At 31.4% G+C, this 15718-nt stretch overlaps 1 protein-coding gene across 1 annotated transcript in view; it reads right to left on the reverse strand.

Annotated features, from left to right (window-relative positions):
- LOC103580233 (cell adhesion molecule Dscam2) overlaps positions 1–15718 on the reverse strand; it is a 459597-nt gene that overhangs the window by 177948 nt on the left and 265931 nt on the right. The window contains exons 2-3 of the mRNA XM_014439749.1: positions 15267–15617; positions 10872–11036 (exon numbers count right to left, since the gene is read on the reverse strand). Of these exons, the coding sequence (XP_014295235.1) occupies positions 10872–11036; positions 15267–15617 (516 nt within the window). The remainder of the gene's footprint in view (positions 1–10871; positions 11037–15266; positions 15618–15718) is intronic.

Raw genomic sequence — 15718 nt, forward strand, 5'->3', positions numbered from 1 at the left:
TGTATGTATGTATGTATGTATGTATGTATGTATGTGTGTATGTATGTATGTATGTATGTATGTATGTGTGTATGTATGTATGTATGTATGTATGTATGTATGTATGTATGTATGTATGTATGTATGTATGTATGTATGTATGTATGTATGTATGTATGTATGTATGTATGTATGTATGTATGTATGTATGTATGTATGTATGTATGTATGTATGTATGTATGTATGTATGTATGTATGTATGTATGTATGTATGTATGTATGTATGTATGTATGTATGTATGTATGTATGTATGTATGTATGTATGTATGTATGTATGTATGTATGTATGTATGTATGTATGTATGTATGTATGTATGTATGTATGTATGTATGTATGTATGTATGTATGTATGTATGTATGTATGTATGTATGTATGTATGTATGTATGTATGTATGTATGTATGTATGTATGTATGTATGTATGTATGTATGTATGTATGTATGTATGTATGTATGTATGTATGTATGTATGTATGTATGTATGTATGTATGTATGTATGTATGTATGTATGTATGTATGTATGTATGTATGTATGTATGTATGTATGTATGTATGTATGTATGTATGTATGTATGTATGTATGTATGTATGTATGTATGTATGTATGTATGTATGTATGTATGTATGTATGTATGTATGTATGTATGTATGTATGTATGTATGTATGTATGTATGTATGTATGTATGTATGTATGTATGTATGTATGTATGTATGTATGTATGTATGTATGTATGTATGTATGTATGTATGTATGTATGTATGTATGTATGTATGTATGTATGTATGTATGTATGTATGTATGTATGTATGTATGTATGTATGTATGTATGTATGTATGTATGTATGTATGTATGTATGTATGTATGTATGTATGTATGTATGTATGTATGTATGTATGTATGTATGTATGTATGTATGTATGTATGTATGTATGTATGTATGTATGGACCCATATCCTGATACAAAAAACTTACAGACGAAAGATCGCGGCAGTGCAACGGCGAGGAGCCCTGAGGGCAACCTGTGCATACCGCACAGTCTCTGAAGCAGCCGTACTGGTCATAGCTGGAGCCGCACCTATAGATCTACTAGCCCTAGAAAGGTTCAAACTAAATAATTTAAAGCCCAGCGAGAATAGCAGAATGATAGCAAGAGCAAAGATAAAGACGGAAACACTGGAAGATTGGAATAGCTGATGGGAGAACGGAAACACAGACAGATGGACAGCACGCCTGATCCCCAACATCAAAGTCTGGCTTTCCAGAAAACACGGGGAGACAGAATTCTATCTAACCCTTATTGTTGATGGGTCGTGAATCCTTCAACGCATATCTCTACAAAATGGGCCTCCACCATACCCTGATGTGCAAATACTGCCCGAATAAGAACGACGACGCCGAGCACACGTTTTTTGAGTGCGAGCGCTAGAAGAGCCTCAGAGACGGCATTGAAGAAATTATCGTCAACGCCCTTAGCCCCGAAAACTTAGTGACTTATATGCTATTGCGTGAAGAATATTGGAAAAAAATTGCAGTCTTCGCGTAGTGACTTCCGAAAAGTGAGATATCAGAAAGAAACGATTAACATGTAAGTCGACGTGAATAACGTAGCACGGACTGGGTTAGAGTAATGCTAACACGGTCCCAACCCAGTCTTCGCTGCTTTACGTAGGGAACGAGAAGAGGAGGATCAAGTTTAGAGTTTATTAAAACGTGTCGACTGCCACCTCAATCATTGAAATCGGGTCATTTTTCTGAGAAATATCGGGAAAAAAAGAAATGGTAAAAAACGGTATTTTGCAAATATCTTTAAAATAACTGAACCGAATGATTTCAAAATCTGATCAGCTCTAAACTTCATCAAAATGAGTTGATTGCTATTTCTAACATAAAAATCAAATCATTTGTAAATGGAATATCGTGGGAGAAAACAATGGTAAAAAACGTTTTAATACGTTATCGTAAAAAACCGATAGACCAATTTTTTAAATATAATTATAGTCAAAATCATAAATAAATGTTTTCGATAAGTCGAAGATGCTGAAACCAATGTAAATTGGTTTATTAAAATATAGATTTACTCTCTTTAATTCTGTTATGACTAGATTTTTATCGAAAATTGTGAAACCATGGAAATTCAGTTTTGCTATTAGCGAGTTTGCCCCGTATCTTCCCTCCCACTTGCTTACTATTCTCACATCTTTATATTTTAGAAAATTTTCCATAGTTTTACCGAACACTGCATTGTTCATAAGCTTGTAAAAGTTGTTTTCAAATTCATTTTTTGCTATTTTGGGACATCCAGTATTTTTCTCGATATATAGGTGATTCCGTTCTGTGATTTTTATTATTAAAAATTTTAACATTTCGAAGTTAAACTTTTTTAATATTTCCATGCACATTATTTATCTATTTTACTATAAAAATAAAAACCTGAGAGGATTTTACTATAACTTGAAAGCGTCGAGAACGAGATATAAATTTCAAATTTTGCGTTCCGTGGTACTGACACAAAATAAATTTGGTAGAAATTATTTAAGAAAATTAATAAATTCATTAATAAATCCTGTTCTAACACATTAAAGCTCTTTTTTTAATAATTATTTAACACATTAATGCTGATTAATAACGATTAATTTTATAATTTACAGCAACTGGATTTTTGAAAACAAAAAAATGATTGATTTTTTTAGTTATTTCAAAACTTTAAAATAAATTATATTTATAATTGATGCGAATAACTTAAAAAAATTTTTTTTCAATCAATTATAAACAATCAAACATTGATAAAATTTTAAAAATAACCACGTGACTAAGAACGCGCCTCGATTGTTCACGATGTTTGTAACGTCACAATTTTAAAAGAATTTGACGATAGTACAGTGTCAACGGCTTCTACACGTGAAAATATCCGAAATTTAGTGCAAAATAATTTATAATATCAGGTAATTTAATTGAGTCACGTGTGATAAAGGATTTATAAAAGCTAATTTCAATAATATACCTGATGTGGATATATTTATGATATCCGATTTTTCAAAAAATGATGTTCAGTTCAATTCAGCTGAAGTTCGAGGTGCTAAAGCATCATGGTAAGTTAGTAAAAAAATTTTGTGAATTAAAATATTAAATCATTTATTCTGTTAAGTACAATTAATAATTTATTAATTTTTAGATTATCACGTGACAGTTACGGTGACAAGGCTATAGGTTATGTCCAATTGAACCGTAGAATGGTATTTGCATCGAGGGGCGTATATGTTCAGAACATCGAGTTAGGAGTAAAGCTTACTCAGTTACTCTAACTATTAACGAAAGATTAAAAAATGTTCGAGACGTTCAATGTCATGATTGTGCAGCTCTAACAGGTAACAAATATTTGAATCAAAACATAAGTTGTTTAATATTACAAACAATAATCATTTTTTACACATTTATATTTGATGTACAGGTGGTTGCAAACATGCATTAGCATTTCTTATATGGACTCATCGGAGAAGTGAAGATCCAACACCTACTGAAGTTGCGTGCTATTGGAAAAAGTCTCGATTATCAGGCGTTGACACTGTCATAAAATATATTGAAGCTGAAAAACTGACAAAAAAAATCTCTTCAGTCCCAACTGAAAAGTTGCCGGATAATAGTACGTTTTTACAAGAAGTGATTGAATTTGCAAGAAATCAACAAACAAATTCTCAAATTGGATAATTGAATTTTGACTTAGAGACCAAAAGAATTTATAATTTATCATTACATCAGCTGTTTTTTTAATTTCATCAGAGCTCCGATATGCAAGTTGATGAATTTTTGGAATTTGCTAAAACTAAAATGAAAATTGAGATATACAAAGAAGCTAAGCAGCTAACAAAACAACAAAGTGAGTGTGCAATATGGCATGAACTTCGTTATGGACGTATGACAGCATCAAAATTTTATGAAGCTGCTCATTATAAAACCGGTAGTGGTTCATTTGTTCAACAAGTTATTGTTGCAAGTAAAGTACTCGAGACAAGTGCTATGGCACGAGGAAAAGCATTAGGAAAAGACGTAATGAAAGTCTTAAAAAAAGAGTTAGGAATACTAATTTCACGTCCAAGGATGTATCTTGCACCTAGTCATCCGACTTTTGCAACATCTCCCGATGGATTGACTGGTTATGCCATTTTCGAAGTTAAGTGACCCTCCAGCATAAAAACATTGAACACTTGTTTACCAAAAAATAAAATTAGCTTAAAATATGTTGCGCAATTGCAATTACAGGTGTTAATGACCGGTAAAAAAGAAGGTATTTTCGTGTTGCTGATCCAGATTTTGAAGAAAGTAAAACAATTTATATTAAAAAGCTCGAATACGATGAAGATCATTCACAAGCTCTAACTAAAAAAACTTTGTTATTTTGGTCAAAAAATATATTTCCCAAATTATTACAACCTGTAAAAATTCAAGACATACAGTGACCTTAGTTATCTTTGTATTTTGATGCTAGCTTATAGATATAAACAATAAATATATCTGTTCTTATAAAATGTACTTAGTAATTAATTATAAAAAATAAATATTAATAAATATAAGTTGCTGTTATAGGTGCTTGTAAATCCACTAATGCTGCAGCAATAACGATATACTCTGTGGAAGGTAACATATTATGATTAGTAACCGCATGAGGTTTGAGAAAATTAAACTCTTATTCTTCCAATGATGCGTTCTGTATGAATACGGAGAGCAGCAATTCGATTGTCATCTAAAAACTCAGATTATAATAATATTACTCCAGAACTAACCGAAGGTGGTCGAATTAATTCTATGTTTTTATCTTCAAGAAGTGAAACAATGTTTTTAAATCCTCGATCGACCATTACAGCACAAGATTCGGGTAATTATTCTAATAATCCACTTTCTTGAAATAATAGCTCATCCGAAATTCGTCCTCCAAATCCTTTTGATATGAAATTTATAAAACCATCTGATGTTTAAGATATCAAATACTTTAAAGTATTACATTTATTATACTCTGACCAAGTTAGAGATTGATACTCTGGATCACTCGGTTTTTCAATTTGTATTTCAAAAGCATTAATGATCGAATTTACATGACTATATGAACTCCTAAATGGTATCGGTAGCATTCTTTCAATTGTAGTAGACTCAGGCATATAAATATGTTTTTAATATAAATGTGCTAATACAGGAACTGTTTTATTAAAAATAATACTAGCATTACTGATGCTCATTCCAAACTGTTCACTTAATCTTTTAAAAGTATCTTGACATCGTATTTTCATTAGTGATAATTTTATATTAGTAATATTAATATCAGATTTAACACTAATAATATCTAGTATCACATTCCATTCGTCAAAAACTCCAGTATACGTTTTTAAATTGTCGTTAATCAAAAAATTGGTAACTTTCAATATTTCAGCCTTTTTTACAGGCCATCGTAAGCTACTAGAATTTATACTGCTTGACCCAGTATTTCCTGAAGGTTCATAAATGTCTTGTGAGTTATAAGAACTTGCAAAACTACTTGATGCAGTACTTGTGTGAGCATTAGCTAGACAAAGGAACTACGAGCCGATATCCTGATGTGCTAACAAAACAGTGAACCGGAGCGGAGAGGTAATATGGCTAGGATGCATGCTCTCTGGAGCGATAGGCATTCTAACCATAGCAATTTTTCAGAACAACATCTACGTGATTATGCCTCCCATCTTTGGCGAAGACGAAGATCACTGTTAACTAACAGACAGTTATCTCGCCATCTGGCCTTTCCAGAACAGCTACATCAGGAGAGACGCCAGTCTTCCGAAGTCGCTGACAATGATTTTGACACGGCAAGTATGTATCTCGAAGAAGACATATTACCAAAAACACCTACTTGACATGGAAAACCACGAACTATCTGCTCGGATTCAGGAAAATTTTACTTTGCTCACCATCAATCAAGCTGTCTACGATGCTGCTTTCTCACTCTTACCTCCAGCAAGAAGAAATACTTCTTCTCCTGAGGCTAAGATGAGAGGGCGCATTGGGCAGCTTTTACTAAAGATTGATGATCTCCGGAAACATGTTTCCCGCATTCAGTGTGTGATTGAGTATGTAAATGCACGTAAAGCGTTTACATCTAAAGTCTGCCGCATTGCGGCTGGACTACGATATCATCATCACACACTGAATGAGGAGAATCTTCTTAACATCAAAGAAGGTTCCCTTAACAGGTTGCGGGCTCTAGTGACTGCTAAAAAGTCACTAGAGAAAAAGCTGAAGCGGCTTACCGATAACTCTTTGTTTCGGTTGGTTCCATGCGTTTTGACCCCCGGACAAAATATCCCCGACAGAATATCCCTAGACAAAATATCCCCGGACAAAATATCTCGATGACAAAATATCACCATGCTAAGCTCAGTTTTTTTTCAATTTATATTCCAATTATAAAAGATTAAATACTCGAATATTCTCATGTAGTTTACATAAGAAAATCGAATCAACAACTTATCACGAGTATATAATATTATGATATTTTTATTATATTCGTAAGTTCAACATTATAAAAATATTTTCTTATTATTATTGTCATCAACATTTATACTTTTGAATTTATTCGAAAATAGACCAACACATATGCTTGTTATCGTGCTGAGCCCTTTTTTCATGGATTTTATGTGTGTTTATTTGAAAATAAATTCATACGAATGTATGGAAATATACATATATATATTTATGAGTTTTTTCAAAATATACACTCATGCCATAAATTAAAGGAACGGAAAAATTTTAGAAATTTCTTATTTCTTTATTATTAATAAGACTGTAACTTCGTAAAAAACAATCGTATCGGACCGTAGACTCTCAATGAAAAGAAAAAATTTAGAAAATTACTGTCTCACTGTATTTTTCATGTTTGTGCAACAGCTGAAGGTCCAAAAGAATTTTGATGACAATGCGCCTAAAATAGAAATTTCAAGCTATACAACGCTTTTTTTAAATTCCGATACGATTATTTTTCACGAAGTTACAGTCTTACAAAAATCAATAAGAAATTTCTAAAATTTTTCTGTTCCTTTAATTTTTGGCATGAGTGTATATATGCAAATTACTAGCAGCGTAAAAAATTAATTAATAATCAAGAGAATATTTTATCAAAAGTTCATTTTGTCCGGGGATATTTTGTCCAGGGATCAAAACGCCTGCTACCGTTTCGATTAAGTCCTTCACGCTTTCTGACTCCTAAGACATATGTTTCTGGCGATCCCTCATCCATCGAGCGAGTAAAAGCTTTCTGGTCCAAGTTGTATGGTGATCAACCAAACGTGAGCCATGACAGTCCAGCTCTCAACGACTTTGAAGTATTCTGGCAACAACACCGCAATAATAACGCTGATGAAGAGAGCCCTGAAGCTAGCGTGGAAGAAGTTCGTTCAGCTCTGAATAATGGTAAGAACTGGACTGCTCCGGGTCCGGATGACATTAATTTGTTTTGGTGGAAGAAACTAACTTCTACCCATAGTCATCTGGCCTGGATTTTTACAGCATTCATCAGAGGTGACGAACCAATTCCATGCTGGCTTGTAGTAGGGTGAACCGTGCTCATCCTGAAGAAAAATGACTTGTCTGACCCGAAAAACTACAGGCCTATCACCTGTTTGAATGCGGTTTATAAGATTTCACCAAAATCTTAAATAACCGCATTCTGCAAGAGGTAGACCCTATGGCAGCAGATATACGAACAACGTGGCAGCAAAGGAGGCCTGTCAGGTTGCAAAGAGAATTTGTTAGTGGATCGTTGTGTCATTCAAGACGCGATCTACTATCAGCGCAACCTGTCAATGGCGTGGATTGACTACCGCAAGGCATTTGACTCAACATCTGATGAGCTTATTCTCTATTTGCTCAAATGCCTTGGGGTCAATCATGATACAGTGGGATGCATTCAGCGTACGATGCAGCTTTGGCGAACACGGTTCCACATTTCATGTGGCAACGACAAACGTGAAATCGAAGTTATACAGTACAAGCGAGGAGTCTTTCAGGGATATTCTCTGAGTCCTCTGCTGTTTTGCATATCACTGCTGCCAATATCTATTGCGCTACGCTGCACCCGTGGATACTCAGTGGGTCCACCAACTGATCGAAAGTATTCAATCACCCACTTATTCTATATCGATGATCTGAATGTATATGCTTCTGATGAGGAACACCTTCAGTCAGCCTTGAATATCGTAGGGGAGTATACCCGGGATCTCGGCATGGCTTTTGGGTTGGACAAGTACGCGGTCATTAATCTGGTGAAAGGCAAGTGTTCTGATCTGCGTGAAGATATTGAGTTAGTGGATGGGAGCGTCATTGACCATCTTGACCCCAGAGAGTCGTACAAATATCTAGGGATAGACGGGAGTCCTATGCAGGACGTCTCGAAAATCAAAACGACATCAGAACTTTCCGGAAAAAACAAAGTCTCTGGAACAAACATGCCATCGAGTTGGAAAATGAGCTCAGTCGGTCAATTAGTTTAGAAGTTATAGCATTCCAAAATTTTCAAAATGTCAAAAATTCATAATTTTAGTTATTCTTCTTTCGATATTTTTCGAATGCTATGACTTATCGACTTTCTCTGAAATTCATCTGTAAGCTCTTCAAATGAGCTTTCATTTTCATGCCTATATGTGTGTCTAGATCAATGAAATTTCTTATCTTACCACTCATTAAATGAAATTTTGCTATTGCATTGGTTGTCCTAATAGTTTCAATAGATTCTATAGAGCCCTAACTACTGTATTCATTTGTAAATTTATACAACTGATTGAATTCATATTATTGCTGTGTAACGCTCATAAAATCTAAATATCTTAATTCAAGTGTGTAAATTCAATTTTGATCTATTGACAGTGTTTATGACTGATTTCAACTATGACTTTTACATGTATGATTATTGAAATTTCAACTCAAATTATTATATTCAATTTTGTACTTATCATTATTCCTATAGTAAAAAACATTGAATGATAATTCTTTTAATTTTCTGATTTCAATTCTTAAAGTTTTTGCATTCAACTTTGAATTTTTTTACAATTTTTGTTTTTGTTGCATAACCTTGAAAATTTTTGACAATGTCAAAGAAAAATTTACTTCGTTATAAATGTTTATTTGAATGGTTGAAATAATTAAATAATGAGAAATATACTTCCATTTCGGCTGCCGAATGACCTTTTTTTTGAATCAATTCAATACAGCAATTTGAAAAAGTTTGGAAAATCCAAAAATGCACGTCTCATAACCCTTATTCAAAAATCCAAAGTAATTTATTATTTAAGTGTCCTATCGAAGGAGTTAGATTTAAATAAATAAACAAAAAAAAATCAATGCTATTGGTTTTATTGTTCTTATTGTTTTTTTTTTTTTTTTTTTTTTTTTTTATTGTTACTTTTAGTTATTTAAATTTTAGGGTTCACTCTTTAGCGGTATTGGCGTCCGATGAGAAACATACGGCGCATGTGTGTACATATTTACCCAGCCTGGCTAACAGCGCTCCAACGCGGCCAAAGGCTGAACATCGTATTATCATAAAAATATACCTATATTGAGCAATATTATTCATTAATTATAATTAAACGACACCAAATTAATCCGTCATTTCAAATAGCAAATAATCTGGTGTTATTCTGAAACTAATAAAAAGAAGAATGGTTCTGATACGTAAAGTTTTTCTGGCGTAATCGTGGCACATCCACACGTACAGACATCCGGACGTTGACAAACAATTTTTTTAATCAGATTTTTTTTAATATTAAACAATATATATGAGTTTTAATCACATCGAACATGATAAATCGAGAATTTCTCTTGATAATAGTGTAGTTGTATTACCCTACGGATATAAAATAAATGCAACAGGGGCAATTAAAGTCTGCAAAATTGTTTGACTTTGACATGTTGAGAGTATTGCACTACCTTAAATGCTTCGCGTTATGAGGCGTGCAATAGTTGAATTTTTTAATGAATCAAATGTAAGGGCAATTTCTACTATTTCTTCTTTCTTCTTCTTTCTAATTTTGACTCAACTGAAATTTCATACCTTAAATTATCTTACAATTTACTTTGAGTATAATTTTTATTATTTTGTATAAAACAAAATCATTATTGTATTAACAGCATTAATGACTTGAACTAATTTCTAGTTTTTTTTTTTTTTTTTTTTTAAGGAAAAAAGTTACTGAGTTAGATCAAATACTATAAAGTTATTTTAAACGACTCGGTACCTTCTCTAAAGAAGCTCTCAGTTGGAGCAAAATATACTGTCAAACGTAGAGGGTTGTAGACTCAATCGCTTGACGCGCTTGGCTGTATCCTAACGCACGGAGTACTCGAGCCAAACAAATTTAGTTTGACGTCAGGAATCTTTTATTACAGTGTACGCTATTGGTCAGTAATTAACATGTTTTGGTAGAAATCTTTTATCGGGAAGTTCAAAATTTCTATAATAGCATAGTAATTATACGTATGTGAATATAGAAATAGTTTCTATGCTGAGGTAGTAATACTGTCTTTATTCACATACTAATTTGCGTGTACTTCATGGTTCTTTTTACGATGTGAGTATAGAAATAATCGATATACCACCATTAGAATAATACTTATGTGGATATCATAAAATATTTGATGTCAATATTGTAAAAATACCTGTGTAAAAATGGGAAAAATACCTATTATTTTGTCTCTACGTAAAATCTTCATTTTCAAAATAAAATATTTTAATTAGCAATTTCTCCATTCGAAGAACTGTTGTAATGATAAATAATATAAAGGTCGATATAGAATAGAGAAAAATTACCTCCTTGAAGAGATGGATATATATGAAACGCTGGCTCTTGTAACCAAGATACTACTCGAACGAGATCCTTTACGTGACTTGGAACAACACATCTCATAATTGCCGTACATCCTCGTGATACTCCTTCAACTACTTCGACATCAACTGTATACGCTTGAGTCACAACTGCAATGAAAATAAACATGTATCTGAAGATCGAAACGTTTTTCAAGGAACAAAAATAAAAAAACATAATGAATAGTAAAAAGTCTACTGGATCTAGATTTCTGAAATGGTTCGCATAGGCGCTAGTATATCAGCCGGAAATCGCAGACACACCCGATTTCCCGTTGCCACCCGTACGCAGTCAAATCGCATAAATTTTCTATTTTCTTTGCGCAAAAAACATTATGATCTTCAGGTCAATAATTAAATACCGTTACAATTATAGTTTACTCTGTGAATTGCTTACAAAATTACACATAATAAAAAAAATTACTGATGTTATATTTTTGTTTTATCATTCCATTACTTTGACTTCACATGAAATCAAGTTATTACGTATGATAATTTCAACAACAATAATACCACATTTCATTTATGCTAACAAATAAGACACCGAGTTGTCGTGATTTAATGAGTTAATATAGTCTTGTCAAGAAGTGAGTTTTCTGCAAAAAATCGTTAATTTTCTCTTAAAAATATGACGATTGGTGCATTCGATTCGGAATTTCATTCTTCAAATTCAGAATTTAAAAAAAAATCCTAGAAGAGGAAAAAATTTTAGTAAAATAAGTCTCGACTCCCCGAGTTGTAGCTACATTATTTTCATTTTTAATTTATTTTTTAATTTAACGTTGAAAGTTGGGCTCCGCGCGGCCTTTTCAGTACCTATGCATCGCCACCAGGCAAAGTATCGAACACAAAATAATTTCTTTATAACATTCAATATTAATTTTAAAATCTGAATAAATTATAGTATCATCTAGACACTTGAAAGAAAATAGGCTCGCAAAAAAAAATTTTTAGTTTGATTTTTGTTTAAGTTATTTAATTGTTAATTAAAAAATTTATCGGAGACTAAAGTTTTGATAAAATCTCGTATAAAAGCTTAAAAAATGTGTCGATAAATATTTTTTTTTTTTTTGGGAGCTCTTGCTATATAAATAATGAACAAGATTACGTTGTGATAGTTTATAAAAGTTTTTAACTTCCCGCTAAGAAAATCGACGATTTTCAAAAATTTTTAACTTCCCGCTAAGAAAATCGACGATTTTCAAAAATTTCGGGAAGTTATTGTTTTCGACCCGATTTTCGAAAATAGAGTTGTCATCAGATGTCAACGTTTTGAGGTCGTAGGAAGCTATTCTGACTATTTTCAGAATAATGTCCGAGTGTGTGTGTGTGTGTGTGGGTGTGTGTGTGTGTGTGTGTGTGTATGTAAACTCTTTGTAACTTTTGAACGAATGAATCGATTTGGATGGTTGAGGTAGCAATCGAAAGAGCTTGCTGAACATCAACTTTCCTGAAAATTTCGATTCATTTGTTCAAATAGACTCGAAAATATTTGCGAATTACGGAAAAAAAAAATTTTTTTTTTAGTTTTTTATTGATTTCTCAGAAACGATTGATACGATCGACTTAAAAATTTAATCAGCTCTAGTAATTAATAAAACGCGTCGATTGCCACCTCAAACATCTAAATCAGATAATTCGTTCGAGAATTATCGCGGGAGAAAGAAATGGTGAAAAACAGTTTTTTGCGAATATCTTTGAAACATTTTTTACAAAATAATTCCGAAATCTATTCAGCTTTAGAATCTATTAAAACGCGTCAATTGCCACCTCAAACATCAAAATTGGTTAATTTGTTCGAGAGATATCGTGGGAGAAATAAATGCTAAAAATGGTTTTTTTTGAAAATAATGGTATACAAAAGTATTTTCGAGCTCGAAGAGCTCGAAAATGTATTTACAGCGATGTTTTCGAGCTTAAGGAACTCGAACACAGCGGGAAGTTTTGGGGCTGGCCCGCAGGGTCAACCGATAGACGAATTTTTTCATTTGTTTATGATGATTTTTCAAAGTTATCAAAAACTGAAAGATCCGGCTACTGTTATGAAAAAAAAATTTTTTTAAATCTTCAATTTTGGTTGTTTTTGTACTCATATATTGCATTTAGTAGGTTGGCTAAAAATTTTTTAAGATTAATAGTTTAAAAATTTGTTATAAGCAAATAGACAAATTGAATATTTTTAAAAAATTTTCTTTTTCTCATCTTGTTGTCTTAGTAAAATAGTGATCTTTAAAAAAAAAATTTCTTCTTAAAAAATTTATTTCATTGTTCATAACTGTTTTTTTTTTTTTTTCATTTATCCACCATTTAAATTATTTATTAAGAAATTTTTTTTTTTTAATCATCATTTACAATTCTCAATATAATTAGAGAAGAGTTTTTTTTTATTTAAATTTGTATTGTTTATTTAATAAGCAATTTGTCATAAACAAATTTACATTTTTATGATATTTTTTCCGTAGCTTCAAAAAATTACAAATACAGCCATGTGCATGAAAGTTGTAAAAAAATTTTTTTTCTATTTTTATTGAATTTTAAAATATTTTACTCCACCAAAGTTGAAGCGGTAAACTATTTTATCAACTTATAAATTGTCATAACTTGTAAACTATTGATAATACGGTCTTTGACATTCTGGACGATCTTTTGGACATTTGATTGATTTATATAAATTATATACATGCTTAATATCTATTATGGTTCAATTTTCATAAACATTCGCTTATAAAAAAATGCATTACTTGAATTTTTAAAAATTATATCTTTTAAACTATTGAAGTTACGGCTGTTATGATTCAGGACAATTTTATAGAGTAATTAATGGACTACTCGAAAATAATTTTTTTATATTTTTGATTCCATTTGTTTATCATTGTTTTTTAATTACTGAAATTATTACATGGTTAAGGGTATATTTTCTGGATTTTATTGTCACATTTTTCAAAATTTCAACGATAGAATATAAAATCATCAGCATAAGTGACAAACACAAGTAAGTATTTTCATTTTTTTTCTTTTTACGCAAGTCTGATTGAAAAAATGTAAAATGTTCATTCAATTCCGTAAATGCCTTCTAGGCTGCACTACTCGCAGAAATTTTGAGTTTTTGCTTTAATAAACGTTAAGTGATAAATTGAAAATTCCGAAACTAAAAGAAAACAGAAAGAACAACATAAATTATTGGCGTTAGATAGGAATATAAGGTCAATAAAATCCAAAAAATGTACCCTTAACCGTGTGATAATTTGAATAAATAAAAAAAAATGATAAACAAATAGAATCAAAAAAATAAAAAAATTATTTTCAAGTAGTCCGATAATTGCTCTATAAAATCGTCTTGAATCATAAAAGCCGTAACTTCAATAGTATAAAAGATATAATCTTCAAAAATTCAGGTAATGCATTTTTTTATAAACGAATGCTTATGAAAATTGAACCATAATAGATATTAAGCATGTTAAAAATTTATTATATAAATCAATCGACTGTCTGAATGATCGCCCAGAATGTCAAAGACCGTATCATCAATAGTTTAGAAGTTATAACAATCCATAAATAGTTGACCGCTTCAACTTTGATGGTGTAAAATATTTTAAAATTCAATAAAAAATAGAGAAAAATTTTTTTTACAATTTTTTTTAATGCACATGGCTGTATTTGTAATTTTTTAAAGCTACGGGAAAAAATATAATGAAAATAGAAATTTGTTTATAACAAATTGTTTGTAAAATAAACAATGAAAATTTGAATAAAAAATAAAATACTTTCCTAATTATATCGAGAATTGTAAATGATGTTAAAAAAAGAAAATGATTTCTTGATAAATAATTTAAATAGTGGATAAATGAGAAAAACGATTATAAACAATTGAACAATTTCTTTAAGAAAAAAATTTTTTATTGAAAATCATTATTTTACTAAGACAACAAAATGAAAAAAAAAAGTTTTTCAAAAAGCCAAGCTACTAAACGCAATACGCGCATACAAAAACAACCAAAATTAAAGATTTAGAAAAAAAATTTTTTTTATATCATTAGCCGGATATTTCAATTTTTAATAACTTTGAAAAATCATCATAAACAAATGAAAAAACTTTTATAAACTATTGCAACGTAATCTTGTTCATTAATTATATAACAAGAGCTCCCAAAAGAAAAACAATTTATAGACACATTTTTTAAACTTTTTTAAGAGATTTTATCAACACTCAAGTCTCTGAAAAATTTGTTAATTAACAATTGAATGTATTTTTTTTTCTGAAGATATTTCCAATTATTTAATTGAAAAATTTAGGTAAGCTTTATTTCCATAAAATACTTTAAAACAAGGAAATTGACATACTTGCTCTAACTTGGACATCACGACTGAGTATTCGACCGACTGAATTACTAGCCACACATCTGTAAGCTGCACTGTGAACATCCTGTCTGAATGCTGCTGCTTGAAACGGAAGAAGCACAAGGGTCCCGTTCCTGAGCACCCTTCGAACACCGAGTACGTCACCGGCCGGAAGTCCATCGGCGGTAGACCAGTCAATGTTTGGAGTTGGGCTGCCGGATGCAGCGCAGTCTAGCCAAGCACCACTTGAATTTGAGAATTCAATTCTAGATGGTGGTTCAATAAGAAAACTTGGTCCACGAAGATGAGCATCAAAACCATGACCACTGGTTGAGAAAACTACCGCAGCTACCCCTGTTAAGTTATTATTTTAAATATAAGCATAAACTACACTCTATGAATATGAAAATCAAATGGTTTTGGAATAATTGTTTCGAAGCACGAGATTTGTTCAA

Source organism: Microplitis demolitor, chromosome 1 (assembly GCF_026212275.2).
Source record: "Microplitis demolitor isolate Queensland-Clemson2020A chromosome 1, iyMicDemo2.1a, whole genome shotgun sequence".
Taxonomy (NCBI): Eukaryota; Metazoa; Arthropoda; class Insecta; order Hymenoptera; family Braconidae; genus Microplitis; species Microplitis demolitor.